The following is a 27,974-nucleotide window of genomic DNA, read 5'->3' as shown; positions in this document are numbered from 1 at the left end:
CGATGCCTTAAAGTTAGACGAGTTTAATTGAAAAGGAACAGGGGATTAAGCACTATAGAAACGAGGCAAGCTCTCATAGAGGCAGTAGTATAAAAGAATTCGCTGTTATTCAACAGAATTGAATAGAATCGACCATTTTGCATGTACCATGTAACCATGTAAACGAAAGAAAGTCAAGCTACTTACTTATGTTAAATTGGATATAATATCAAAAAGAGTGGTTTTATGATGTTCATTATTAAACCAATTGTATTCCCTGGAATACAGAATTGCACTAGTGGCCAACGTGTACAAAATGCTTAAGCTCATACCACCTCTTGACTTCATCGTACGGCTCCATCATTAAGTTCGGTGTTATACTTCTCATAGTAATACCGACAAAGTTCATATATTTCACCACCTGAAAGCGTCTTTCTTTTTAGTAAGCATGATACTTGGAGTTAATGTCCGAATCTGAATAGGATAATACCCGAACCATGATGTACCGTATTTGTCATCACACTATAGGCGTAATTGTGATATGCTGCAAAAAGAATGAAGTTGCAACCATTACCCTTGAACATAAATACTACTCAGAAAGAAAACATATGTGAGCCTTCGTGGTCAACAATAGTAGATATGGCTAAAATTTCAATTGCCATCTTTGGCGTAAATGGCTACTTAGGCAAGCATTTCATTGAAGCTATAGAATCTGGTCGCTATGATGATAAAGTCGAGTTTCCCATTAAGGCGTACTAGGTCTGAGATTCCACAACCAAGAGAATTCAGTATATAGCCAAGGTGCTTCCAGACGACACAATTCAATCCATTTCTCAAGTTCTATCTGGCATAGACGTGGTGCTAGAATTACTCTCTCATACCGATGAATTGTTTAAACTTATGGAGAAATTTGTTTCTATTGTTAGGCCAAAGATATTTATTCCTTCGCAGTTTGGTTTTGACATCTCCCAAGTTGATACATATGCTCCTGGTTATTATCCACAGAAGAAGCTCCATTCTGAGAGAATTAGGTCTCTTGGGATAAAGACTGTTGATGTCTTTACCTCTTTTTGGGCAGTACCTGGTGATTTCCTTTACGAAACTGTGGGATTTGCTGGGATAGATCCTGAATCAAACACAATCACTGAAAGAGGCGATCCTCATTCTCTATTTGGCATTTCAAAATTAGAAGATGTCGCCAATTCTGTTCTAATCTTGGTAACTTTGGATATTTCCTTGATACCCGATACTTTCAAAATCCATAGTGATATTGTCAGTTTCCATGATATCATCGATAGGTATGAATCCACACACAACGTCAAATTGCAGGTTGTGAAACGAATGACCAAAGAAGAAGCAGCAGCTGATTTGAAGGAGAGGCTTGCTCGTGGATTTGACTTTCAAGACATAAATTTGTATTTGCAAACAATCGGCACACAGGGATTAGACAGGGGTGCATACTCCAGTGAATTGCATAATGAACTAGTTAACCCCAAAGAGACTTTGTGGAAATGGGGGAAGTATTAACCAAATATTCTGAATATCAACGAGAAACACATTTAGTACTTAAATTCGCTTTTAGAACTTCGGTTGTATTATAAGTTATATAGTCATAGTATGCTTTCTTCACAATACGTTTATAAGACGATCATTCTAAATAAATAACAAATAATAGCAGATAGAAATTACGCTACGCCATCACCAAGTTATACCTTGGAATAAACATCAGGCAAAAGCTACATCCACATGAAACTAAATACCACCATGGCAACAGCTGCTGCAGCCAACGAAGAAAGTATACACTCTGGCTTCGTGGCCGTGCTCTCCTTTCTAACTCCAAATACATCGAAGTCAATATCTGATCGGTTTCTAGAATGACGTGAACGGTGTCTTCCCTTATCACGGTGAGTACTACCGGCCACAAATGTTTTCGTTTTGGCCCTGTCATTCCCCATAGGAATTGACTGGTCTCCTTGTTGCGATTGCTTCTGCTCTTTAATATAGGATGAACTTAACTCCTCTTTACTTTGGAACGTCTTGAATGCATTTGAAATTACTGCTTCATCTTGAAGTTCTTTGGGAACGTGCATAATGTCATCAGGAGAGTGATGCTTTTGTCGAAACTCTGTACTGTTTATCTGGGACTGTTTATCTGGGTTCGTCGTTTCCTGACTTGACGAAGAGACACTGGCCGATGCGCTCAAGTACAAACTTTGCTCCATAGAAGTATAGGGCTGGTTGAATGGTTCTACCTTCGTAGATCGCAGAAAGATAAGATTGGCAACCTCAGGATACACAGTCTTGAGGTATGAGAGTAGTTCTTGGTCTAAGTTGGCATCTGATAAAATAGCACTCTTCACTTCTGTGGCGAAAGAAGTTTCTATATTCTTGGATGCAGCTGTTGAAGGAGAAGTGCTTGAGGTGCTTGAAGTCGTCAAATGCTGCTGAACTTCCTCATTCCAATGCTGTTTTGGCTTCGAATATCCCACGTCGTACTGTTTGGAATCTCCTTCCTTATTGTGGAAGCGAAACTGGGGTCCAATCAATATCTTATTCTCGGGTGTTTTCAGATTCAAAAGATCCTTAGCACCTTTTCCATGTGACTTGGTTCTTAGTGCTATGCTTGAAGAGCTTGAGCCAGTTGCTGTCGCCGCTACTGAGGAATCAAAGGTGATTGACTCCTGCGGTGTAGTCTCATTGGGCGTTAAGCTACTTGCAGGAGACTGGTAAACTTCAGTAACTGTACTACTGGGAGGTAGTGAAGAAGAAATCAGGATAGAACTTGATTTTAGCTCACTTTCTTCGTTTACTCGTTGTTGTTCATGGTTCTTTTCATGATTCGAAAGAAGGCTGATCACTTCTCCGACAATATTTGCTTCCTTCTTTTGACGAAGCATATCTTCACGAAGATCTTCTATAAGTCTTTCTATCCTTCTCAATTCTTTGATATGTATTGCGCTCTCTTCTTTCTCTCTATTTCCATCCACTTGAGTTGGTGTTTCGGTGGGAACATTCGTAGGAGATGAGGTGAACTTTAAATCACTTAAATGTTCAGTGTAGTCTTGAATATCGAAAGTTGGGATTACACTTGGATGCATTGTTATGTACTCAGTTATCGTTCTAGTCACATGTATCGTATCGATTGATGGTGTGACAAAACCTGGCGGCGGGATATTAACGCTTTGTGAATTCTCCAGGAAAGTGTTCTTAGAAACTGTTTCTTTATACTCTGTGCTGCTGATAACGATGGGAATGAAAGGAATCTGACCGTCAGCGATTTGAAGTGGTATTTGAGTAGGAGGAACTTGAGTCGTTGTGTGAGCTTTCTTGGTAGATGTCGTCTTTGAAGTCAGAGTTGTTGATACTTTGCTCCGCCTTAAATTGAACAAGTTTCTGAGCTCTTGGATTTTATTGTCATTATCTTGAAGCGGTAGAGCCAATTTTAGGGTGTTTAAATGATCTCTGAATCGTTCTATCGTGAACTGGGATGTACTGTTAAATGGGATAATATCGGATAGGCTGAATGAAGGAATATTGGTAGAAGAAGAATCCACCAACGACACCGAAAACGTTACCATCATAAACGAATAAATGAGGAACTTCATCCTGGAATCCTACTGTTGTTATTTAAACTGGCCTCTTTGTATTGATTAGTTATTTCCTAATACAATGGTAATGTTTTCCTATTAATTTGCCGCAAAAACGATCGCAATTTCATAAGCGCCCACCTCAATTTGTATGCTTGGAAAGATCTCTTATATGTATAGTTGGTTATTCAAGCTTGGCGAGTACTCTTTTTGCTATGTCAAAATATGGACGGGACACCACAGAGCTGGGTTCTGAAACTACTATTGGCTTCCCTTTATCTGACTGAGTGCATATTTCTTCATTCAAGGGAATAGATCCCAACACATCTAAACTTTGCTTCTCTGCTTCCTTTCGAGCACCCTCAGTTCCAAAGATATGGGATTCATGATTACATTTGGGGCACACGTAGTAGCTCATGTTCTGTACCAAGCCGAGGATTGGAATATTGACTTTATTGAACATCGTTATACCCTTGACTGCATCAATTAGCGCTATATCTTGAGGTGTGCTTACAATCACGGCACCGTCTACCTTGACTTGCTGACTGATGGTCAATTGAGTGTCTCCGGTACCAGGAGGCATATCTATTACCAAGTAATCGAGGTTTGACCATTGAACTTCAAACAATAACTGCTGTAATGCTTTCATCACCATAAGCCCTCTCCACACTACGGCATTTTCGGGTGCAATGAGGTATCCCATCGACATAGTCTCTAGACCGTAATTGCTAAGCGGAAGCAACTTCCCTTCTGGAGATATACGTGGCTCACCAGTCAAGTTCAATAATTTTGGCACCGAAGGTCCAAATAAATCTGCATCAAGTAATCCTACTCGTTTGCCCGTAGATTGTATAGCCAATGCCAAATTAGCAGATACCGTGGACTTCCCAACACCTCCTTTACCGGAAGCAACTAATAGCACTTTCTTCACCCCGGGGATCTTCTGTTTTATGGGTAAACCCTTGGACATTCTTGGCATCTCTGGTGCCGTTCCATCCCGTTTAATTTTGGGTAGTCCTAGTGGGTTTTCGTGAGCAAATACAGCAGAAGCACTGAAGCTTCGAGCATTAACTGTCAGGAAACGAAGTACAGGTATAATTTTCCTGAACATTTTACTTTACTTTATTCTTTATTTATTCTTTATTTATATACAACCCACCTGGAACAAATAACTCACCAGATAATAATACAAATATCAATTAGACAACTCAATTCAGACTCAATTCAAACAAAATTTTATTAAATATTCTTTCTCCAGGTTTTCGGATTAAAGAAATTAAAGTTTCGGTGATGTCATAAATTTGGCGATATTTTTCAAAGATGAGCATCGGAAGATGCGAAAAGTCATTGCTCTTTTATGGCAAGCATGGTAATTGGGGACTAAGATAGCTGTAAATAGGTTTCTAGTATGCTTAAAACGAAGATTTCATGGGCAGGAATTTGTGGAAGGAGTTTAAATGGAGTTTTTTTACCAATTCCTCGATTTATACGGCCGCTATCTACTAATTTTCATGACCATCGGCCTACAATTTATGCTCTCTCTACTAAGATGGGACGAGCAGCTCTTGGAGTTGTAAGGGTATCGGGACCGCAGTCGATATTCGTATACAACAAATTGACAAGAACAAAGACAAAACCGAAACATAGACTTGCTAGTGTCAGGAAGCTTTACTCGCCAAGCTCCGGTATTTTGCTAGACGAAGCGTTGACAGTTTTCTTTAAGGCACCCAACACTTACACGGGAGAAGACTTGTTGGAATTGCACCTCCACGGAGGAACAGCAATAATTAAATCTGTTCTCAATTCAATACGAGATTTACATGATCCTAATTGCGGCGTTAACATTAGATACGCTGAAAATGGAGAGTTCTCCCAAAGAGCATTCATCAACGGTCGCTTTGACCTCACGGAAATAGAAGGAATACGAGAATTAATCGATGCTGAAACTGAAACACAGAGAATAGCATCATTGTCTTCTCTTACAGGTCATACAAAACAAATATTTGTCAAATGGAGAGAAGAAATATTGAATAACATTGCTTTAATGACAACGTTGATTGATTTCGGGGAAGACCAAGATCTCGAGGAAGCTGCTCAGCTCTTCCAGACAGTTGAGGAGAACATTAAGACAATACAAGCAGAGATAGAAGCCTACTTGAATAAAGTGAGGTCTTCGGAAATTTTATTAAGGGGAATCAAGATGATTCTTCTAGGGCCACCTAATGCAGGCAAGTCGTCCTTACTCAACTTCTTAGCAAACGAAGATGCTGCCATTGTGAGCGATATTGCGGGAACGACAAGAGATATAATAGATGTACCCCTTGATATCAATGGATATAAAGTTGTAATTGGTGATACTGCTGGAATCAGAGATCGTGAAACAGCCGATAAGATAGAAGTTGAGGGTATGAGAAGAGCTATTGCAAAGTCTTACTCTTGTGACCTTATACTAGCTGTCTTGCCATTAGAGGAAGATAATAGTAAGAACAGCTCAAAATTGTTAGATCACTTAAAGTCCCTCAGTGACTTGAACCGTCCAATTATAGTTGTCTTGAATAAGGAGGATTTAGTCAAGGATCCAAATTTGAAGCATAGCTTATTGAAGCATTATGCAAGCGAATTAAAATTAGACTTATCTAATTTTCATGTCGTATCTTGTTTAACAGGAGTAGGTATTGATGAACTTAATGAAACCCTTAATAACACCTTCAAAACCATCACCCTTTCCGAAACAACTGACCCGATAATCATATCTTCAAGAGCTCAGGATATTTTGGTGAACGATGTTCTTCATGGCTTCGAAGAGTTTTGCAACTGGAAGCATCAAGATGACGTTGTTTTGGCAACAGAAAGTTTGAAACAGTCTGTTGAGGGAATTGGAAAGATAACTGGAGATGCTATTGGCATAGAAGAAATACTTGGAGTGGTCTTTTCGAGCTTCTGCATAGGAAAATAGGAAAGTATATTTATACATTAATGCTACACAAACGATATTACTTTGAAACTATTCAGATCAAGTAGAGTTACAAATAACATAAAAGCTAATTGTCTCCACGTCCCAGGACATCTTCAACTGCTGAAGTTGATGTCTAGTATGCCTACTAGAAACTTCTTCCTCATCATCCTCAACTACCGTGCTTTTCATTTTCTTGCTTAATGGTGGCGCAACCTTGCATTCAAAGCTCAAGTAATTAAGGCCATAATTTAACTTTAAATCATATTGAACAGCGAGTAGATCCAACTGTTCTTTCTTTTCTTCAAAACAGTCACCACCATTTGAGACTTCTTCATCATTGAGGTACAATTTACATTGGAAATCTTCGTCCGACGTCAGGTTGAGATATCCACGCCCATCGATCAAGTCGTCACTTTTGATATCGTAAAGAATATTATGCAAAGAAGCCTTAAACGTTACGAATGGCAGGACATCTGGAGGCAATGTCACTGTGTAAGACTGAACTGCATATCCGTTTGATGGCACTCTATAATCAAAAATTGATGTTACAGAACCAATTTGATGTGTTGGAAATAACGCTTTCTTTAAGTCTTGGTGTCTCTGCAATGGCACATTTGGTTGTGCCTTTTGCTGTATGTGTTGGGTGATATTGCCGACTGCCGCAATGGATGACAGTATAGACGATTCTTGAATAATTGAGTCGCCCTTTGGTATAGTAGGTAACGTTTTTCCCAAGGTATTAGGGGTAAATTTGTCTGTTTCTATTACAACCTTTGGTTTGGTCTCTGGTTCAGGTTCTGGCTCTTCTTCTTTGGGTAAAAGTTCTGAATCGTTTACATCATCTTCCTCCTCGTCTTCTTCTTCAGCTTTGACTTCAGGTTCTATAATCTTCTTTTTTCTACCTCTTTTCTTTGGTGTTTTAACTTCTTCGGTGGTTGGTTCAGGAGAAGCTGGAGCATGAAGACTTAACTTGAGCTTAGGTTTATTAGTTCTGGCCTTTGATTTCGATCCATGTGAATGTCCTTCGACCTTTGCCTTAAGAGCGTCATACTTCTCGTCGAAGACTACTTTCAATTTTTCAGCATCCTGATAGATTTCGGAAGAAGGGTCGTTATAAGTCATTGCGTTTGTAAATATGAGCGTTGTGGTGTCGTAGAACTTTTGCAAATTGTCTGCAACAGAGAGTCTAGGTCCAAACAACTTCTTTCCATTCAATAACGAAAGTACTGTGTTAAATGACATAGGCTTTTCCACATAGGTGATATAGTCCGGATATTCCTCCAAATCTACGTCTTCCATGTATGGACTACTTATGATACCTTCATCAGGGAAATCATGTTCAATAACATCGTTAAGCAACTTTGTACAGATTTCTGGAAGTTTACCGAAAGTAATACTATCATCATCAGCTGGAGCTGCTGCTTTGTGATGCGATCTCGGAGTTCTAGGTGCTGCAGATTCTTTCTTCACCTCAGTGGGTTCTTTAAGTTTGAGCTTGAGTTTTGGATGCTCGGGAGCAGCAGGTGGACTCGTTTCGAATTCCTCGATTTGCTCCTTGACAAAGTCGTAGATCTGAGTTGCTCCGCTGACGATCCAAGATTCTGGATCATTATACTTTGCGGCGTTGTCGAGCAAGAGCTTGAAGTCCGCTAAAAACCCGTCTGCTGACGAATCCGAGTACTTCCCCTTGAGGGCCTTTTTCTGTATATCTGTCAAGGCAATTGGTTCTGCTATTATATCGTAATAGTCCGGATAGAGCTTTTTGGATGGCACCTTAATGAAGGGAAAAGCCAATTGATCGTCGGTGGTTTCATCCTTGAGATCCAACACCAATTGAATGGTGGAAGTATAGAATTTTTTGAACTCTTCTGGTGTATGAGAGATGTCTGTCACTACCTTCACTTTTTTATGGGATGTTGGCGATGTGCCAACGCTTTTTCTCTTCGATACCATCACTGCTGCTTAGGTACTATCTAACGCTCTTTACTAGTAAATAAATATAGTACACAACAACTCGTACAAAACTTCACAATGTACCGATGTAAAACGCAATAATACTTCGATTCAACCCACGAAAATTTCCTTGGACGTTCTTGACAGTGTCTATATACTGATTCCACACTCTAGAAGTTAACCGCTACACTTAAACAGTACTATATCACACCCCTACTGTCACAACTCTGTTTATCACGTCTTTTGTTTGTTTCTCGAAATTTGGCGGTTTTTTTGGTGAAGCAGAGTATTTGCAGGTTGTGAGGGTGCGCTACCATGTTTGCATAGACAGGAAAAAGCCGTTTTACAGGTTAGCTTCCAGGGTGGGTTACCCGCAAGACAACTTTTCAGTGGCAGATGGTTTAGATAAAGAAAGTCAGTTGATGGTATAAGGAAGTCTTTGGAGAAGATCAGTGTTTAAGAAGAATTCGGGGTATTGAAGAGTAGATATGAAGAACTACTCATCTAACCCACGATGTGTTACGATTTTGTACGGAACAGAGAATGGAAACGCCGAAGACTATGCCCGCTTAATTGCTTTTAAGCTAGAATATCTCCAATTGAAGCCAACGCTTGCTGCATTAGATGACTATCCTCTCAAACAGTTGGTGACAGAAACCGATTTCCTCATAATAATATGCTCCACAACGGGCCAAGGAGAGCTCCCGAGGAACTCGAAGAAATTCATGAAATTTCTTCTCAAAAAGAAGCTTCCTTCAGATCTATTAAACCATATATACCTCTCGACCTTTGGCCTTGGAGATTCGTCATACACCATGTTCAACTATGCTATCAGAAAGCTCCAAACGAGACTCGTTCAACTTGGCTGCGAGGAACTTTCACCTGGATGCGAGGCCGACGAAATGTCACCTCAAGGAATCGACGGCTTCTACACTGAATGGGAACTGCAATTGATTTCTTCATTGCAGAAGTTCTTTCCCGATCTTGTAGCACTCGATGAGGAGTTTTTACCTCCACCAAAAAATGAAGTCATAGCATTGGAAGAGAGTCCTGATGTAGATACGGTGAAAGAGTCGGACATTATATCTCAAAGCAGGAAAGTCTCTGGAGACACCAGCCTAAAATTTGGAGTACTTAAGCAAAATCTCAGAGTTACTAGTGAAGATCATTTTCAGGATGTGCGGCACGTTATTATAGAATCAGAGGATTTGAGATATATTCCAGGCGATACAGTTTCATTATACCCATCAAACGACAATCAAAGTGTGGAATTACTCATTCAACTGCAACCACATTGGAAACCTTTTGCAGACAAGCCATTAGTCATAGAAGGCGAATTACCAAGGATAGATGGAGGATTAATAGACAAGAAGTACATTACCTTGCGATCACTCTTGACACATCATTTCGATATTATGGCTATTCCTAGAAGATCGTTCTTCTGTAAATTATGGCACTTTGGTGACTCTTCGACTGAAGATGGACAAAGAGAGCAAGAGAAGTTAAGAGAGTTCAGCAATTTTGAAGAAAGTGAAGAGCTTTACAACTATGCTAATAGACCCAGAAGGCTGATTTTAGAGACACTTCTAGAGTTCCAGGAAAATTTAAGAATACCGATAAACTATATTTTTGACTTGTTCCCTGTGATCAAGCCAAGATTCTTTCTGATTGCCTCGAGACCCAGCCCGACACTGGTAGAGCTTGTGGTAGCAATAGTTGAGTATAAAACTATAATCAGACGTATAAGAAGGGGTCTTTGTTCAAAATGGTTGAAACTGTTGCATGAAGGCGATAAACTCTTATTTTCGACTCAAAAAATGAACATGAAATTTTCTCTTCCACAAGTACCCAACCCTCCAATAATTATGGTGGCACCTGGAACAGGAATTGCTCCTATGAAATCCTTAATCGAGTATGTCTCTGAATCAGATATTAAACAAGAATTGTATCTCTTTTATGGCTGCAGATACAAGGAAAAAGACTATCTATTTTCTGAGTTGTGGGATGGTCTAACTAGCAGAGGAAAACTTCACAATTTTCCCTGCTTTTCTAGGGATGCTGACTCCAAGATCAAGTACGTCCAGGACAATCTCTTCCACGAGTATAAACTAATAGGTGATTTGATTTTGAACAAGAATGCCTTGGTATTTGTCTGTGGTTCAAGCGGGAAGATGCCCAAGCAAGTTAAACTTACCTTCATTGAAATATTACGCAAATTCGGAGACCTCGAAGAAGAAAAGGCTCAAAAATATGTATTTGATATGGAGGATAATGGACGCTACAGGGAGGATGTGTGGTAGGAGGTCTAGCTCTAAAAATACACTTATGTACATAAAATGTAACTTATGGAATAGGATATATAGAACACTTATGAATAGACAGTAGACAATAGACACGGAATAGTACATGACAGGGTGCTTTAACTTACAAAGAATTAGATATATATATATATATTTAGAACAAACATGTTATCTTTGTCTTACCTCGCCAAATAACCACTTAGCCACTACTATTGCCATACCCCTTCATTTACCCCATCCAACCCATCAATTGTTCATTCACAATTATTCCCCATACTTAACAGTTATTACACAAACCCTCTTTTTGCAATCCAGTCTGTATGCAGGCACCAGGTATAGCCAATTTTTCACTTTCTTCAACAGAATCATAAGATCATGGTATATTTGTTTTACAGTCGTTACAAATATAAACATGTTAGAAATGCTCAATCCGGTGAGAAATCGGATAGCAGTGAATGCATTTTTGAGACTGTCGTGGTCTTTGTCTGTCTTTTCTCGGTTCAAATACAGTACCATTCAGGCTAGAAAGTATCCGGATGAGATCGTGTTAGATGGAAAGTCATATAAGACCGACGAATGGACGAACATTCCGGACTTCATCTTGGAACTCACCAAGAGACAACTCCACCAGAATCCAAATCATCCTATTGGTATTTTGCGTGATTTGATAGAGAGAAATATGAAAGACATGGGATACACTTTCTACAATAACTTCAAGCCAGCGGTTACTACATTCCAGAACTTCGATGTTTTGGGGTTCCCAGATGACCATCCTGGTAGATCCAAGTCTGATACATACTACTTGAACAAGGACAATCTTTTGAGAACTCACACTTCTGCTCACGAACTTGAATGTTTCCAAACTTGTGAAACCCCTGGTTATCTTATAACGGCTGATGTTTACAGAAAAGATGAGATCGATAGAACCCATTACCCAGCATTCCACCAGTTAGAAGGTGCTAGAACATGGTCTAAGAACACTCCAAACTTAGAGGAACAAATCCTCAAGGACATCGAGTCTATTCCTAAAACTAATATCATTGTAGAAGACCCATTCAGAGAACAGCCTATTAACGCAGAAAATCCTAAACAAGACTATATGACTGAAAAACAAGTTCAATTGATTCAAGTCCACCTCAAGAAGCTGGTCGAATTCTTGGTCAATCAAGTCTTTGAAACCGCTAGAGAATCGGCAAGATTGGCAGGCTCAACTGAGCCATACTTGAATGAGCCATTAAAGATTAGATGGGTTGAAGCATACTTCCCATGGACGTCTCCTTCTTGGGAAATCGAAGTATGGTGGAAAGGTGAGTGGTTAGAATGTTGTGGATGTGGTATTGTACAGCAACAAGTGCTCCTAAATGCTGGCCTCGGTGAAGACAAGTTGGGCTGGGCTTTCGGAATCGGAATCGACAGAATTGCCATGTTATTGTTTGGTATTCCTGATATCAGATTGTTCTGGTCTTTAGATGAAAGATTCAGCAACCAGTTCCAACAAGGAAAGATCGCTACCTTTGTTCCATACTCCAAATTCCCTGGAATTAAGAGAGACGTGTCTTTCTGGTTGCCCACTGACTCCTTGCTCCATGAAAACGACGTCATGGAGATTGTACGTACTCACGCCGGAGACGTTGCTGAAAGCGTTGCCAATATTGATGAATTTGTACACCCAAAAACCGGAAGAAAGTCTCAATGTTACCGTATTAACTACCAGTCCATGGACAGAAACCTTACCAATGAGGAAATCAACGAAGTTCATAATAAGGTTGAGGCTGACTTGAAGAAATACTTCGATGTTGAGATCCGTTGAACCAAATTCAATTCCCAGATATTTAAAATAAGCAAATTCTACTTGTAAATACATATAAGCCAATCGATGACACCAATTACAAAAAAGTAATATAAAAAAACCTCTGTATTTGAGCAAGCAAAGCTGTATTTCCTCCAACTATAGAAGTTAAGGAATGGCAGTAATTACAAAAAAAAAGTTTTCCTACAACGACAGAGGATTTTCATCAATGGCACCAATTACATTAACATATAAATATATAACATATATATATATACATATATATAATACTACCATAAGTATTTCTGTATTAAATCATACAGAATATTCGTCAATGGCACTTAGCAATACCATAAATATAGCAATACCAATAAATATAGCAATACCAATAAATATAGCAATACCAATAAATATAGCAATACCAATAAATATAGCAATACCAATAAATATAGCAATACCAATAAATATAGCAGATTTCTATAGAATTTCCGTCCTTAGAGTATCTATCATCATACCAATTACATATATATATAATTCTATCATAATTATTCATATAGTATACTGTATTCTATCTAGAGAGAGTATGAGGGAGTCTATCATACATAAGTCGCCATTTATATTGCAGCATGGATCCAATCTCTTGAAACAAAATATTTGGTTGCGGCATGGATCTCAAACCTGGCGATTTTTCGATTTTTCACTTTTCCAATTTTAGTTTTCTTGAAAGTGAAAAATCGTTGTTTGAAGAAGTTGATATCGTTTGCAATAGTAGTTACCGGTGGCTGTCGTAGGATATTAAGATGTTCGGTGCAGCTAGATCAATGCTCTTTGGAGTATCGACGCCGTTTCGTCAGGCCAGCACTGTTTTCAGGGGTCCAACCAGTAGCATGATGGTTAATACAATTACCAAGAGATTCAAACATGAGTATGCTCCTCGTTACAAGGCAGTCAGAAAGACCATGAAGGGTAAAGTGAGCGTCAGAACCGGTGGATCTATAAAGGGAAACTCGTTGGAGTTCGGTAAAATCGGATTAAGATTGAAATCCAAGGGTATTCGTATGGACGCCAACCAACTCTTGGCCGCTGATAAGGTATTGAAAAGAGAACTCAGACCAAGTCGTTCAGATTTGATCACCAGATTCACATGTAACACCGCCGTCTGTGTCAAGGGTAACCAGACCAGAATGGGTAAGGGTAAGGGTCCTTTTGACCATTGGGCTTGCCGTGTTCCAACCGGAAAGGTGCTATTTGAGATCAGAGGAGATATTCATGACAAGGTCGCTAGAGATGCTTTGAGAAAGGCCGCTGACAAGTTGCCAGGACTCTTTGAGATAATCACTGAAGAATCTAAGATCAGAGTGAGTATGACTCACTTGATCGACAAACCAGAACCTGTCAACTACGTAGACAAGTTGAATGCTGAGCCTACCAAGAAATGGGCCAACATCCAAGCTGGAAAGACTGATCCATTGTATAAATTGTATAGGGGACGTTAGGTAGATGTACATAGACAAATTACTACTTGTATAAACGATTATTTATGCCGCAAAGATCTGTGATAATATTCACTAATTGTAGTCACTAGTTTCTCAGGTATGTCATTTTATAATCTTAGCTGTGTTTATTTGGTGTAGGAATAGTTGAGAGGCTGTTCAGTCATTGGTATGTACATTTGTGATCCTATTCATTGTCACTAGATGACTGACTCTCGCCTTCTTCAGTACTATTGTCAGAAGACGTGTCTTCCCATTCTGGACAATCTTGGCTACCTAAAATGTGGTCGAGAGTCATCATATCCCTTTCAATATTCTTTTGATTATTGGTATTATCTGATAATCCGAAATCAATTAACGAGACTTTGCCGGCAGTAGAGACGTGAATGTTAGGGATTCTGATGTCATTATGTGAATTTCCTAACAGATGTAACTCTTGTAGTCTTTCTTCTACGATCCTGTGAACCTTGTACCTATCCCATTTTCTCTTTGGCATTTCTTCTCCGAGATATTGGAAGATATGCATAGGCCGGTCACGATGGCCATTCCAATAACCGGAAACAAGAAGCTTTGGAAAATGATAGGCAAATTGTGATTGGGAAATTCTCTCATTTATTTCAAGTTCATGCAAGAACATGTTATAATATGTCTCTTCATTGGGAATTCCATCTACTAAATCAATCAGGCTGTAATCTTCCAACAAGTTTCTGTCATAGTGATATAACTTAGTGAACACTGTAGAAGGTAGTTTTAAAGATGGATAGCGCTTTTGCGTATTGTGAACAACTCTGCAATACGTGTTTCCTCTAATAATTTCTAACTCATTTGGTTCGTAGCTTTCAGTAATCTTTTCCAACTTCTTCGTTTGAGAAGCGTCACCTCCAGACTTACGAGCTCTTTTGGATCCGCTGGGTGTGGGGTCCTTGGGAAAATCCTGCAACCACATTTGCGAGTGGATCTTCTGGGTTCATTATCTTGGATGCTTCATCATACCAAATTTTTACCTTTTCCTTTGCAGCTTCTGCTCCCTGATCATCAAAGAAAAAGCCTGCAATCGCAGACATTAAGGTAATACCGCCTGCAACTGTCTGTGGGTCTTCAATAATAAAGTACTCGATGGTCATTTGGCCTGTTTCGCCAATGTCAATTCTGAAAAAGCCAGAGAATTCTATCTGACCACCAAGAACTGCCTCATAAACGTATTTTCGGAGCACTGATGTAAATATGACACCTTCATCACACTGGTCATCTTCAAATATAGTCTTTTTGTGAGTCGATTTCTTTTCCTCTGCAATGAACTTTTTAATTGCTGCTTGCATCATGTTGAATCCATTTTTCATACCATAAGTTGGTTGTAGTCCCCTATCGCGTACAAGATTGCAGGCCATTCCTTTGAAAAATCATCATCTTCAATTGCTTTAAAATGAATGACATCTGGCTTGAAGAGTTTATTGGTCTTCATCAATGGGGCTTTCTTACTGTTGACAGCCGGAAAAAGAGGCTCTTGTCACTGAGTTGTTGATAGAGTCTTTCAATTCTATCTCCTATTCTAACATTGAAATAATGTTGGATATTAGCCTCTAATTCATTGCAAGTATCCTCATAGAAAGAGTGCTGTTGTTCTAGTAGTCTCCATGTAAGATTCGTCTTTATAAACTTTTCTCTGCTCATTGGATCAATTTGAGCTCGGATTAATTTGTTGGTACAATAGTCAACATGCTGCCATGAAGGTTAGCTCTAACAGAATAGAAGCCTGACTCCTTGCCAAACAGTGGCTGTCTTTTCTTTTTCTTTTCATTTTCAGTTTGAATTCTTCTTGACTTGTAGACTTATCTTCCGATTTGTTATGAATTCTTAACAACGGAGTGTCCAATAGTATCTTCGTACTTCGATTGTGATCCTTCAAAACTGACATAAATAGCTCCTCTTTAATTTCAATACCATCTGGTATAATCTCTGTTATCTCCTGAAATACATTCGAGACATGCCTACTGCTCTCAGATCAACTCAATTATCGCTGTTTAAAGATGGATTCGCTGTGTGGGATAAGGATACGAGTACAGCGGTTGCTTCTGTAGTTCGTGTCTCTCAATTGCGGTTGATACCATTCGAATATTGTAGTAAAGCATAAACTGGATTCAGAGAAATCTGTCTCAATATAGAAATGAATTCACCAAAAGAACATGCTCAATCTATAACGTATACATGAGCATGATGGGGTTTATATATTCCTCAATTACAACTCATCGAATGTAGTAGTTGGCAAAACGTTTCCAATCTTAAGATTTCAAGTTCTTTTCTTTGATAGCCTTATTGGGCCATTACATAGTGCTCTCAGCCTCATAACGTTCATTATCTACACTGTACCTTACTTGCCATCGGAATTTTTGGTACCTTTGTCTTGTCTCTTGTCTCATGTGTACAGTATTTTTTTTTAGTAGTTCGGTATGTCTGGATACTCTTTCTTGTTTTTCCATGAGCTGTATACATTGTCGTTAGTGTAAGATTTATTGCTTTATTACTGGTACTGGTTCAGAAGTGCGATTTTCGTCTCGTTCGTTCTTGTTCATTCTCACCGTATAATACATTTTACAATGTCTGTGCTGAGAGACACCCCAAAACTAGCTAACCATGGGTTAAACTCGCTCTCCAAGTTGATTGAGTCCGATACTGAGGTTTCCACCATCGATCTCAATCTCTTGGAAAACCTCAATACCAACCAGTCATTGAATTATATCAAACTCGAACAGAACCTCAATCTGTTGGAGAAGAATGCTAAACAAATAGAACAATTGCGTATGTACTATGTACTATCCAACAAATGACTACTCTTCCCGTTTCAGATTTGCATTGCATCTGACGCCATTATTGCTTCTTCTTACTAACACGTTATAGATACGGAATTCTTGTCTTACGACAAAATCCTTGAAGACATCGAGTCCAAGGTATCAAAAATAGAGGTCATCACCAAGGAACTTAATGCTTGGTCCAAGGAGTTGGAAGAGAAGGTTAAACGCAGGTAATGTCATACAATTTCATGGAATCAAACCCATGCAATGAAACTCATGGAATCAAACTCATGGGATCAAACCCATGGTACCAAACACAATACATGAAACGGTCTCTCATTTTAATAACGTTACTTCCATGATAGACTTGAATCGTTACTTGGGGGGTCCAACCCGCGTTCTATATGGGCGGCTAAGGATATACAAAAGAATATAATCATGTTTCTTTACAGTTAGATTCTAGCAATTGTGTCTTCTTTGCTATAGAAAGGTGGTGAAGTCAATATGCTTATCATCATTTGGCTTCTATTAGCTAACCTTCTAGTGGCAAGCCATCATCCCAGATCCAAAACAAAGCTGGCCGTACATCTCAGATCACGTAAAAACTCCACCAAGCCAATTCTTATTATTGATGCCGGAGATTCGAAACTGGCCAAACAGGCATTGAGCCAATTCTCATTTAAGAGTATCTTGAACTACTTCCGTGGAGAGTCTTGTGAAGATGACTATGAAGGCGATAATAATAACTACGATGACCCCTATGAAGAGGATTACGGCGGTTACGAGTACTACAAAAGCAGTGATGATTCAGATGTGGACTGTGCCATTGTATCCGATGATGATTATGATAGCGATAACTTCTGGTATGGCGCCTTTGATACTGATGTGGATTCTGATTCGGACACTGACGATGGTTATTCTAGGTATGAATATTACGCTTTGTCCAACAGCACCAACGGAAATAAAACAAAGTCGCCTTTGCATAAAGATAAAAGTAACATTCCTGATTCGAAAAGAGATGTGAAGACTCCACCACAAGCAAATACAAACAACACTGACAGTAAGAGTGGTAATTCGTCCCTTCTCCTACCGCCACATAAGGAAGAGCAATTAATTCAAGCTTTAAGAAATATGACAGATACCGCTCTTAGTTCGAAGATGTTCAAAAATGCAGTTTCGGGAGTGAATGCATTAGTCACAAAGGGATTTAACCATGCAACGAGGAAGATGAATGAGACAGAATTGAATGAATGGTACTCCTTATACAACCTTGTATTGGAAGTTGGACCACGAAAAGCCATATCAAAGATGTCCAAGGATGAGAAGGCTCAGAGGTTGGTGAAGAACACCGTATTTGATACAATAAAATATGCCCACAAGAAAGCAGTGAGCTTGAATATAACTCAACTAAAAGTTGGGGCACATAATCTTATTGAAAGTGATAGTCTAGTCGGGGCATTCAACATGCAACCTACGAAAAAGACGGATGGATTTTCAATTCCGAATCTTGGGAACCTATTGTCAGGTACTGGGGATCAACGACTGGAACAGCTGAACCCATTGCCAATAAGTCCTGAGTTTACGCCAGTCTATGACAATTCTACCCACTTCATTAATTGCACTGGCAACCTCACTACAAACGGAACCAAGGATTGGGACTCTTCTTCAAACCCAATGATAATAAGTAAAGAAGCTATATTGAAGCTCTTTTGGTTCTTTCATATCTTACCGTTGGCTGCCCTCTTTATATAGCTTGTTTCCTTGGTTTCATGTAGTGGAAATCTATAATAGACCCTTTAATTGTAACTATAATCCTATTGTAACTATCTACACTATATACAGATGCTATACCATCCTTTTCGCATTACTCTTGTTCTTCTTCATCAACGTCTTCGTAGTACTTGACTTTGATCCACAAACTACAACTGGAACACTGCACGATAATATCGAAGCCACCGTTTCCATCGTCGGTTCCGTTTTGCAGGAGGTTTTCTTCCGTTAGTACCATTCCCAGAGGGATCTGGCATCTAGGACACATCTTGGACCATTTCATTTCATCTCCAGACTCCTCTTCTTCAAAGTCATGTAAACCGTATGTATCAAGGCCGTCTCCATTGAGATTGAACCCATGACGCTTTGTGGACTCTGCCAACGAATTGTCGTAATTCTTTCGCAACTGTGCATCCACTAACGTTTTGTAAGCTTCCTTTATAAGTGTTATTTGAACCTCTGTTGAAGTACTCTTCCCAGTCTTGTCCGGATGAGTAGACAAGAGAAGCTGTCTGTATGCCGTTTTTATGTCTGCTTCTGTAGCAGTGGATTCCACCTTAAGAATATCGTAATATGACTTTTCCACATTACTATCTTCAACGTATGTCATCTCATAAACAGAGCCTTCGAGAATACAAAACTATACCAAACCGCAAAACCACTAAAACACTAAACCACTAAAGCAACACTCACTAAAATAACACTCACTAAAACTACACTTACTAAAACAACACTCACTACAATCTTGCAGTAACCAAGCAACAACTTTAAAATAGAGTTGTTCTACATAACAACTACACATATATAATACAATATATAATATATCAACACTACAGAGTTGCAGCATCTCAATACTTTAAATTTCCACGTGATTTTTCACGTGCGACAATTTTTTTTCAAATCGATTTTGCATCGAATAAATTTAAGATGAGATGAAAGAAGAGAAGTTGAAGTCCGTTAGAATTAATTGGAACGTAGTGCTGTGAAGCTGTAAAGTAATGTCAGGTGTAAAGAGACCTAGAGAGTCCAAGACTACGGAGATTAGAATCTCCTCTTACACGGAGGAGCCAGTGGCCGTTGTAGGATCCTTCTTCAATGGATTATCTGTTCCTTCTGAGACTGAGTTTGATTTGTTTAAGCACAAGAAGGCAGAGAAATACGTATTCCACGCTGAAAATGACACCTTGGACTACAACGGAGAAACTGAAGCCGAGGAACAAAATGACTACCTAGTAGCTTTATACGATCCTGTCAATAAGTCTGTCGATTTATATAAGGCACCATTTGTAAATGCCAAGGTTACTGCGAAAAGTAAGCGTACCTACAAGGGCCCAGCCATCAGACAAGCTGGTGTACGTTTCGCTACCCAGCGTAATGCCTTGGGTGAAGCATTTGGTACCAAGAAAGCCAAAGCTGCTATCACGAACTTGGAAAAGAACAGAATTGATGCCGAAAAGTTGCAAGATATCGAATTGGATATTGTTGACAACGTCAAACTGTCAACCCAAGACTTACCAACCAGAGAGAAGATGGCTGAATCGGTCACCAACGATAGACCTACACCAGTGGCCAATGTGGATGCTACTAATGTAGAAGACATCTATCCATTAATCAATATAATACCGAAGAAGGAATGGGATTTCTTACGTATCAGTCCATTGTTGGCTGACATTGATGAGAAGGAAAGAATCGAGTTGTTGCCATACAGCAAATCTAGCTACATCAATAAGCGTCTTCCATTATTGGTTTCTCAAAAGAATGCAGAGAAGTTGCAATTGTTAATGTATGCCTCCTTATTATTTGGAGTCTACGACAATAGAAGAGTTAAGGACAAACAGACATTAATGACCAGATTGCAAAACAAGCCTTCAGAAGTCTTAGTGGACGGTATCTTGGAGAGATTCGCTATTGCCCGTTCTTCTCAATTTGGTAAGTCTAAGGACAGATCATTTGTAATTGACCCACATCACGAAGACATGTTGTTGTGTTATTTATTGGCTATTATTTTACACATTGATAACTTCATGGTTGAATTGCCACCATTAGCAAACGAATTAAATATGAAACCAACAAGGTTGGTTGGATTATTCAAGGCTTTGGGTGCAATTATTAAATCGGCTACAGTCGGACAGGCAGAAGCATTTGGAATTCCTAAGGCCGCAGCCAGTACCTACAAGATTGCCTCATTGAAGGTGCCATTCAAGTTGCCAGAAATGACCAGGAGAGGAAAGAGAGGAGGTCGTTAAGACTAAAACATAGCATTTTGTATATTAAAGTCATCATAACACATAGTTAAAATAAGATTCTAAATTTAGGATTAGCTTACTGTAGATGATGGAAAATTTTACCATAAATTGGCTATACAGTTCCTAAAGTTCTATTAATGATTTAAAGTATAGACCAAAAAATGACGTATCTTCACTGAAGCTTACAAGGAGGAGCCTCTACTCAAAGACTTATGCGAGGTAATAAACCAAAAGAACGTTCCAAGATAGATGACTCCAATAATACCTTCTGTAAGCAAAGACATGAATGCATAATACTTGTAATCACCAAAAATAATCATGAATTGACTTGGACTTGAAAAGTTGATCCCATGAAATGCTGAAGCCAAACTGTAAGAACATCTAACAATTAATAATGGCACACTAATGAAAAGTATCCAACAGATTTTGGAGTAATAAGAATACTTATATCCAACATACACCAAACAAGCGGCCATGGCCAAGACTCCGACTGTGAATAAGACCGCAGAAACTTTGAACATCGTAGTGGTTGTAGAGGAAACTGGAGTTGAAGAAATCCCGGTCGCACCAACAATCGAAGTAATGATTGCGACTGTCAACAACAAAGTAAGGATTCTCAATGGAGTGATTGGGCTACCATTAAAATGGAGCAAAGGACGCTGTTCCACTTTCTCGTCCAATGTTGGATCTCCCTTCATCATCTTCTCGAGGAAAGGGAACATGGACTTGGTCAAAACACCTAGCGAAACGGAATTGAAAATATAAGACGCAATAAACACTCCCTCGCTCATTGTGGAGCCATGTAAGAATATCACAGAGCAGATACCACCAGCAGTCTTCAAGGCACAAAATAACAGGAAGTAAATGGCAAACCCTTTCAAGCCTGCCAAAAATAAATGGCTAAAGTTAATGAGGATAAGCAACAACGATCCAACCACTAACAAAGCGAACCATATCAATTGTACATAAAATACAGCTTCCCATTGGTGAAAGTATGGCAACTCCCTCAAAGAGAAGCCGGTTGCATCAAATATGGAACTCATGGTAAATTTGTGTGCGGCTAGATGTGTTTTGAATGGGTGCAAACTGATTGTAAGAGGAACTCAAAACCATATTTCTTGGCTTTTCGTTTCTATTTATACTAGATCATATCCAGCCGTGCCTCAGATACTACAGACAAATCAAACTGCATTTTAGAAGTCTTCAACATCATGAGTTCCATAATCGTATACGCCTAATTCAACAACGTAAGCGGCTACAACAATAGCGCACCGTATTTTCTGGAGCCCTAACTCATCTTTGCTCATTTCCTGCCATAGTTAACAGAAATTTTCCATTTAACCGCTTACATAAGAGCTTATTTCCCGCTTATATAATCGCTTAAAATCAGTAGCATAAGAGAAATTGCAGCCTTCGTATTTCCGGCCTGCATCAAACTTCTAATATATTTTTAGACTGGAAGTTTCCGTGGCTTGACGTATGCTATAATTGGCATAGCCCTTGTTGCTAATTTCTATTTCTGATTCCTGGAAGCCCCTACGGCAGTCCTTATCATAATTATTGTAGTATGTGAGACGGAGAAAACTAGGTATATGAGGTGGTTACTTTGGTAGATTAGGCTGTGTTAGGAGAATGCGGAGATGCGCCATTGAAACTCAGATTGTAGGGACTCTGCTATCAAAGGAAACCCTAGCATTTTTTTTTTTTTTTTGGATTAGTTTACCTCTGCCACAATTTGGGCTCCGTGTCATTAGGATTGAAGATCAAAAGGTGTCCTACGAGACGTTGAACGGTTGTTCTTAAGAGAAGTTTGGGTAATGGATCCACAAAATCTCTTCTCTCTAGTTTCGCCGCGCATGTATCACCAACATGTACCATAGGAGTGAAATTCGGGAAAAGAAGCCCTTTGGGTCGCGTGGATAAACGGACTTAATTCAAATGGTGAGATTGCTTTTCCACCATAATATAACTGTGAAGTTGAAGTGGCTTGGAATCAGGGCTTTGGTTTGTGACAGACAGAGTATGTTTTCATGAATGACTTGATCTACACTTACGATGTTGACTTGCTATCAACACCGTCTTGATGGAAACATCGTATCAGTATTTAAGAATGCATGGGGATAATCAGTTTGTGTATTCTAAATTCCCTCTGAACTGTGAGTAATGGTCGCTAATGACAAGCCCTGATGCGGCCCGAAGTGCATCTGACTTCCAGTATTCAGTAATACTAGACACTGCACAGACATGTACCTGACACCATGACATTTAATAACATATTAGTAGCCTACTCTAGTTTTTGGAAGTTTCTTGGCAGTGTTGGCATAATGGTGTCACTAGCTTATATGTCAGGGCCACTTTACGTTTCTTCCCCCAACCTAAACACAATAAGGCACTAGGAGAGAGGTAGAATTAAAGAACTACTCGCATTTGAAAAAGCATGTAGTTCAACTTATGATCGCTCGGAGAAAATTTATACAGAGAATATCCGTCTTCAAATAAACCCGCAACGCTACAAACATTGACATCTTCATTGTAATTCGATACCAAACCTTACTCATACATTTGCAGACTGTTGTTTTGTGTAAGAACAATAGTATGTATACGGGCACTGAGCCACCGCACATTGTTGAAGAAGACCCTTTTGACTAGATGTACAATAACTGGTTAATCAATTCTCGCTATTAAAATAACTAATAAAAATCTTATTTTATCTTCTAAATAGGTACACATTTTATAAAATATTCCGAAGTACTGACTCTTTTTCAAGATTTCCATCACATTTTGTATGCTTCATATAATTCCAACTGCAACAAAAGTTAACATACTTAAATAAGTAATCCAACAGCAACAGCTGCGGCACCCGCAAGAACACCAATGGCGACGTTGTTCTTACCAGCAAAATTTTCGTGGGAGGAACCACCAGTAGAGTTGGTTGTGGCATTGCTGGTAGAGTTGCTAGAAACTGACTCTTCGGTAATGTTTGCACAAGACAAACGAGTGTTGTCTAAAGCATGGACAACAACAGATAATCCTCCAAGGTAAGCCTTGTTGTCTGGATTCAATGAAATGTAGTTATCCACGTAACTAATCAGAACAGATCCACCTGGAAGGTTACCATGCTTGCCAGCTAAATCACCGACTTCCTTACCAGCAGCACTAGTAGCGTTAACAGTTCCATTGAATGGGTTCAAGTGCAATAAAGTTCCTGTACAGTTACCATCAGTAGGAACTGGGGCTTGGTGAATATGGTAAGGGAATGGACCACCAGTACTTGGGAAACCAGATAAATCGACATTAACAGTGACAGATCCGTTGCTGGCTGGTTGAAATTCAACAGTACCTGTGATGTTGGACTTGCTGGTTGGCTTGAAGGTAGCAACGTACTTGTTACCATCAGCAGAATCAGTAGATACTGGAGCGTTCAGAGCAGAAGATACTGCTGCAAGAGCTAACACTGTAGAGAATTGCTTAACGGAAACCATTTGCTCAATATTATGAAAATTTGCCTGAAGATACTTTAGAGAGGAAATGCATTAAACAACAGGGAAATTTTCCAATTATATATAGTAGAGGAACCGTGCTACTTCCACAGTTGTTAATTTCTGAACTAAATAAGGACGAAAGACAAACGTTTGTTCTCATACTTAATCATTAAGCACATTGTTCCTATCCCTATAATAATTAAAAATATCCGTCATATGTCCCACTCGGCTGCATGGTGCCTGTATTGTTAAATTTCACCAACACCTTATGCTTCCCAGTTGTATTTTTCCTGAACTAATAATTGGGAGAAACAGGGCCCCACTATAGAACTTTGTACCTATTGTTTTGCCCAGTCAGTTATTAGAGGATAGGAGTCTTAAAGGGCTCCTTTTACTACTGAACTATTGCAATTCTCAGGTACCAAAACTTCATTATCTCAACAATTGACGTTACAATGCAGAATACTGCATGTCATTGCTTCCTCCGTGGGCATTTCTGCCGTTTATAGTTCCCCCATTCAATCTATCCGAATTGCTTCCGACTCTAGCATCCCTCTGAATGGCTGAATCCATCGGCGGCATGTTCCTGCATGACTGCAACAATAACCGACGTCAAGATGTCAGATGAAAAAGATAAAGTGCGTGTTTCATGTGCACATTTTGAGTTATCTGATAGGAGAGGAACATATAATCTCGGCAACTCTATATCTTTTTTCAGATTCTCCGGAACCTCATTGGTCGAGTTCCAGGCAGCTACCGGTGTCATATGTGGCATATAATATAAGTTTTCTCCCGAGGTTACTAATCCAGTAATATCTTCAAGGAAGGGCCCCTATGGGCCACAGTGTTCCATAATGCAAGGGAGCCTGCTTGGAAAAGCCCCCCAAAAGTCTCAAAACTTTCTATTTTCTGCTCACACCTTGAGTTTCTGGGGGCTCGCAGCGAGGGATTAGCCGCAATATATAGACTTCGTAAGAATATGCAATTATTCAAGTTGTGAGCAAATAAAGTTGTTGGAGTCCCAAATCGAGAAAATACGTTATTCCAGAAATAGTCGCTATATTGACTCATGGATTCGGCATTACTGTCATTCTGGCCGAAAGTGCTCTCAACAGCTCTTTACTCGGAGCTCTTAACACTATCATCTAGCAACTAACAACCTCGGAAACCACTGACTTCAGGAACGTGAACAAAGCAGCACATGCAGGTTCTATTTTCACATTTTTCAAATTGCTACTGATAATGTGTTATGTTAAGGCGATTGATTGTTTCAGCTTTAGTTGATAATCTATATTCAGCAGCCCTTCCGCAATGTACGTACCATTATTAGGGAGACTAGGTTGGTTAGATTGGCCTGTAATTGCTACTTCGTTTGCGCTAGCATGGGTCGAATTTATAGTGCTGGTTATCACTGCACTTTTGCCCTCTTCTGTATTGGACTTTTTTGCAGTAGCTACCACTACGATGTATAGTCTATTCACCACAAATCCAGTGGCCTTGAGCTCAACGGGTGACAATGTGTCAAATGATTCGACAGCAGAAGAAAGTTATCACCCTAAATACACGTATCTTGTGAGAGATTTAGACATCCTGAAGGAAAAGTATGACCTAATGATTGGTCTTTTGAATAGTACAAGTATCGACCAAATGTGTAACTTGTTCGGATACGATGTCGAAGGCAGAATTGTCCAAACAAAAGACGATTACTTATTGACTGTCCATCGTATTGTAGGCAGAGACGACTCCGCCAGAGTACCCAATGGGAAGGTGGTTTATTTACATCATGGATTACTCATGAGCTCGGATGTTTGGGTCACTATGTTGGATAAATATCTGAACTTGCCTTTCATACTATATGACCTTGGGTACGACGTCTGGCTTGGTAACAATCGTGGAAACAAGTACAGTCAGAAGCACTTACATTATAAGACACACACGGAGCGGTTTTGGGACTTTTCTATGGATGAGTTTGCGATTTTTGACATTCCCAATACTATAGAGTACATCTTGAATGCAACCAATAAGTCTAAATTGACTTACGTTGGTTTCAGTCAAGGTTCTGCTCAGGCTTTTGCCAGTGTTTCAGTAAACTCTGAGTTGAATGACAAAATAGAGAAATTAATTGCAATTTCGCCTGCTACCACCCCGCATGGTCTCTATTCGAAGTTCTTAGACTTTTTTTTGAAGGCATCGCCTAATATCTTTTTCTTGTTGTTCTCCAGAAAAATCTTGATGCCGTCCATTTTTTTCTGGCAACGTATAATGTATCCTCCATTATATGACAACATGATTGATATCTCCAACTATATTCTCTTCAATTGGAAATCTGCAAACATTTCTAAGATTCAAAAGTTGAGCAGTTATGCCCATTTATATTCCTCGACATCCGTGAAAACCGTCGTTCATTGGTTCCAAATTATGTCCTCCAAGAACTTCCAAATGTACCATGATTCTTATTCCAAGTTGTCGGGTTTGACTCCTATCAGCTATCCGTTGAAGAACATAAGAGTCCCAATTCATTTAATTTACGGAGATATCGATTCCTTGGTGGATATTGATGTCATGAAGAGCCAGTTACCGCATAAAACTACAACAGCTCACGCAGTTCACAATCACGAACATTTGGATAACTTATGGGGCGAGGACGTTTACGAGCAAGTGTTCAAACAAGTTTTGCATGCCCTTGGAGAGGATGAAAACGACGTCTACACACAGCTATTTAGAACCTATCCATCAAATACTAAGCTCATTGAGGATATTATAGAAGAAGAGATTGAGTATGTTGATGAAGAAAAGACTTTGAACAACTTACATTCGTATCTCAAGGGATCGAACATAGACGACATTGCAGAGGTCGAAGAGCCTGCTGAAGCTACAACTTCTAAATATTTGCCCTCTCATAAACAATCTTCTGCGGGTTCAGTATTTGTCTAGTATATTATTGTATACGATTAATTATTCAGTATTAGTATACTCTGTATTTTAATAAAATTACAATTTTTCTTAATTTTTCAGCTAAAACAGCAAATTCAATTTATACTGTTATAAATTTAGTCAAGAACGCTGAATCATCGAAAGAATGTTTCTGCAAAATCTATATAGCAAAGCTTAATTTTTCTTGCTGTCACCATTTCACACTAATCTACAATAAGAATATACATGTACTCCCCCTGCCAATAAAAGGTGTTGTAGTTTTAACGTACAGCAGCTGCAAAAATAATACGGCCCACACAGTACGAGATCTCGTGCAATTTCTAAAATTGACAGTTACGAGCTGGTACCCAGAAAAAAGCAAAGTATCGACTATTGCATTGCTAAAAAGCAACTTCCTGAGTCACCGGAGTCTATGTAGTATAGGTTCCATTGACGTCATAGCACTCATAAAAAATCTGTTAACGAATCTACACCCCACAAACATATAAAATACTGCACCAGAGCCTTTGTGCTGGGAGTTCCACCCCCTGACTGGCTCAATGTGCAACCATTAATTAACGAATTCGAGAATTAACTATGGAGGGTTAACTGGGGTTAACTGCATCAGTTACACACACTTAAAATCACCTACCAACCCATTCTAAATTTGATATTTCATTCTTAACTCAGATGACCCTTTCCTGCAACCCCCATTTC

At 39.3% G+C, this 27,974-nt stretch overlaps 16 protein-coding genes across 16 annotated transcripts; 9 read left to right on the top strand and 7 right to left on the bottom strand. All coding sequences in view use genetic code 12, as the record gives it.

Moving 5' to 3' along the window:
• Positions 1 to 618: 618 nt before the first annotated feature.
• On the top strand, positions 619 to 1,506 carry RJT20DRAFT_146676 (CIP1 protein; the record flags this gene model as incomplete). Its single annotated transcript, XM_064918875.1, has 2 exons — positions 619 to 731; positions 762 to 1,506. 2 exons carry the CDS (start codon positions 619 to 621, stop codon positions 1,504 to 1,506), a joined length of 858 nt encoding a protein of 285 aa, XP_064772822.1.
• A 209-nt stretch (positions 1,507 to 1,715) lies between these two features.
• PGA27 (Pga27p) lies at positions 1,716 to 3,584 on the bottom strand (the record flags this gene model as incomplete). Its single annotated transcript, XM_064920859.1, has 1 exon — positions 1,716 to 3,584. The coding sequence occupies one exon, from the start codon at positions 3,582 to 3,584 to the stop codon at positions 1,716 to 1,718; it is 1,869 nt and encodes a 622-aa protein (XP_064772821.1).
• Positions 3,585 to 3,667: 83 nt separating this feature from the next.
• Positions 3,668 to 4,897, bottom strand: RJT20DRAFT_60705 (uncharacterized protein). Its single transcript, XM_064920953.1, has one exon. The coding sequence runs from the start codon at positions 4,675 to 4,677 to the stop codon at positions 3,751 to 3,753; it is 927 nt and encodes a 308-aa protein (XP_064772820.1). The 5' UTR covers positions 4,678 to 4,897; the 3' UTR covers positions 3,668 to 3,750.
• RJT20DRAFT_130932 (uncharacterized protein) lies at positions 4,827 to 6,525 on the top strand (the record flags this gene model as incomplete). Its single annotated transcript, XM_064917893.1, has 1 exon — positions 4,827 to 6,525. Exon 1 carries the CDS (start codon positions 4,975 to 4,977, stop codon positions 6,520 to 6,522), a length of 1,548 nt encoding a protein of 515 aa, XP_064772819.1. The 5' UTR covers positions 4,827 to 4,974.
• RJT20DRAFT_130931 (uncharacterized protein) lies at positions 6,526 to 8,729 on the bottom strand. The gene has a single exon (XM_064917892.1). It carries the CDS (start codon positions 8,473 to 8,475, stop codon positions 6,580 to 6,582), a length of 1,896 nt encoding a protein of 631 aa, XP_064772818.1. The 5' UTR covers positions 8,476 to 8,729; the 3' UTR covers positions 6,526 to 6,579.
• Positions 8,730 to 8,847: 118 nt separating this feature from the next.
• RJT20DRAFT_130929 (NAPDH-dependent diflavin reductase) lies at positions 8,848 to 10,940 on the top strand. The gene has a single exon (XM_064917891.1). The coding sequence runs from the start codon at positions 8,964 to 8,966 to the stop codon at positions 10,773 to 10,775; it is 1,812 nt and encodes a 603-aa protein (XP_064772817.1). The 5' UTR covers positions 8,848 to 8,963; the 3' UTR covers positions 10,776 to 10,940.
• Positions 10,941 to 11,174: 234 nt separating this feature from the next.
• Positions 11,175 to 13,036, top strand: MSF1 (phenylalanine--tRNA ligase). The gene has a single exon (XM_064917890.1). The coding sequence runs from the start codon at positions 11,188 to 11,190 to the stop codon at positions 12,583 to 12,585; it is 1,398 nt and encodes a 465-aa protein (XP_064772816.1). The 5' UTR covers positions 11,175 to 11,187; the 3' UTR covers positions 12,586 to 13,036.
• Positions 13,037 to 13,124: 88 nt separating this feature from the next.
• Positions 13,125 to 14,114, top strand: RJT20DRAFT_130927 (mitochondrial 54S ribosomal protein uL16m). Its single transcript, XM_064917889.1, has one exon. The coding sequence runs from the start codon at positions 13,365 to 13,367 to the stop codon at positions 14,058 to 14,060; it is 696 nt and encodes a 231-aa protein (XP_064772815.1). The 5' UTR covers positions 13,125 to 13,364; the 3' UTR covers positions 14,061 to 14,114.
• A 130-nt stretch (positions 14,115 to 14,244) lies between these two features.
• On the bottom strand, positions 14,245 to 15,445 carry RJT20DRAFT_137068 (uncharacterized protein; the record flags this gene model as incomplete). Its single annotated transcript, XM_064918537.1, has 2 exons — positions 14,245 to 14,991; positions 15,062 to 15,445. 2 exons carry the CDS (start codon positions 15,443 to 15,445, stop codon positions 14,245 to 14,247), a joined length of 1,131 nt encoding a protein of 376 aa, XP_064772814.1.
• A 745-nt stretch (positions 15,446 to 16,190) lies between these two features.
• RJT20DRAFT_60657 (uncharacterized protein) lies at positions 16,191 to 17,215 on the top strand. Its single transcript, XM_064920952.1, has 2 exons — positions 16,191 to 16,853; positions 16,953 to 17,215. Exons 1-2 carry the CDS (start codon positions 16,652 to 16,654, stop codon positions 17,078 to 17,080), a joined length of 330 nt encoding a protein of 109 aa, XP_064772813.1. The 5' UTR covers positions 16,191 to 16,651; the 3' UTR covers positions 17,081 to 17,215.
• A 135-nt stretch (positions 17,216 to 17,350) lies between these two features.
• Positions 17,351 to 18,598, top strand: RJT20DRAFT_137066 (uncharacterized protein; the record flags this gene model as incomplete). The annotated part of the gene is made up of 1 exon (XM_064918536.1): positions 17,351 to 18,598. The coding sequence occupies one exon, from the start codon at positions 17,351 to 17,353 to the stop codon at positions 18,596 to 18,598; it is 1,248 nt and encodes a 415-aa protein (XP_064772812.1).
• Positions 18,599 to 18,654: 56 nt separating this feature from the next.
• On the bottom strand, positions 18,655 to 19,403 carry RJT20DRAFT_60652 (uncharacterized protein). Its single transcript, XM_064920951.1, has one exon. The coding sequence runs from the start codon at positions 19,224 to 19,226 to the stop codon at positions 18,711 to 18,713; it is 516 nt and encodes a 171-aa protein (XP_064772811.1). The 5' UTR covers positions 19,227 to 19,403; the 3' UTR covers positions 18,655 to 18,710.
• A 173-nt stretch (positions 19,404 to 19,576) lies between these two features.
• On the top strand, positions 19,577 to 20,953 carry RJT20DRAFT_60619 (DNA-directed RNA polymerase I subunit). Its single transcript, XM_064920947.1, has one exon. It carries the CDS (start codon positions 19,615 to 19,617, stop codon positions 20,860 to 20,862), a length of 1,248 nt encoding a protein of 415 aa, XP_064772810.1. The 5' UTR covers positions 19,577 to 19,614; the 3' UTR covers positions 20,863 to 20,953.
• On the bottom strand, positions 20,954 to 22,200 carry RJT20DRAFT_60620 (uncharacterized protein). The gene has a single exon (XM_064920948.1). It carries the CDS (start codon positions 21,903 to 21,905, stop codon positions 21,045 to 21,047), a length of 861 nt encoding a protein of 286 aa, XP_064772809.1. The 5' UTR covers positions 21,906 to 22,200; the 3' UTR covers positions 20,954 to 21,044.
• Positions 22,201 to 23,587: 1,387 nt separating this feature from the next.
• RJT20DRAFT_60643 (Cu/Zn superoxide dismutase) lies at positions 23,588 to 24,745 on the bottom strand. The gene has a single exon (XM_064920950.1). The coding sequence runs from the start codon at positions 24,342 to 24,344 to the stop codon at positions 23,688 to 23,690; it is 657 nt and encodes a 218-aa protein (XP_064772808.1). The 5' UTR covers positions 24,345 to 24,745; the 3' UTR covers positions 23,588 to 23,687.
• Positions 24,746 to 25,535: 790 nt separating this feature from the next.
• RJT20DRAFT_60626 (uncharacterized protein) lies at positions 25,536 to 27,442 on the top strand. Its single transcript, XM_064920949.1, has one exon. It carries the CDS (start codon positions 25,656 to 25,658, stop codon positions 27,276 to 27,278), a length of 1,623 nt encoding a protein of 540 aa, XP_064772807.1. The 5' UTR covers positions 25,536 to 25,655; the 3' UTR covers positions 27,279 to 27,442.
• Positions 27,443 to 27,974: the final 532 nt, after the last annotated feature.

This window comes from Scheffersomyces xylosifermentans (genome assembly GCF_036884685.1).
Source record: "Scheffersomyces xylosifermentans strain CBS 12540 chromosome Unknown RJT20scaffold_7, whole genome shotgun sequence".
NCBI lineage: Eukaryota > Fungi > Ascomycota > Pichiomycetes > Serinales > Debaryomycetaceae > Scheffersomyces > Scheffersomyces xylosifermentans.
Note: the sequence above shows the minus strand (reverse complement) of the source record. Positions and strands in the feature narration are given on the sequence as shown.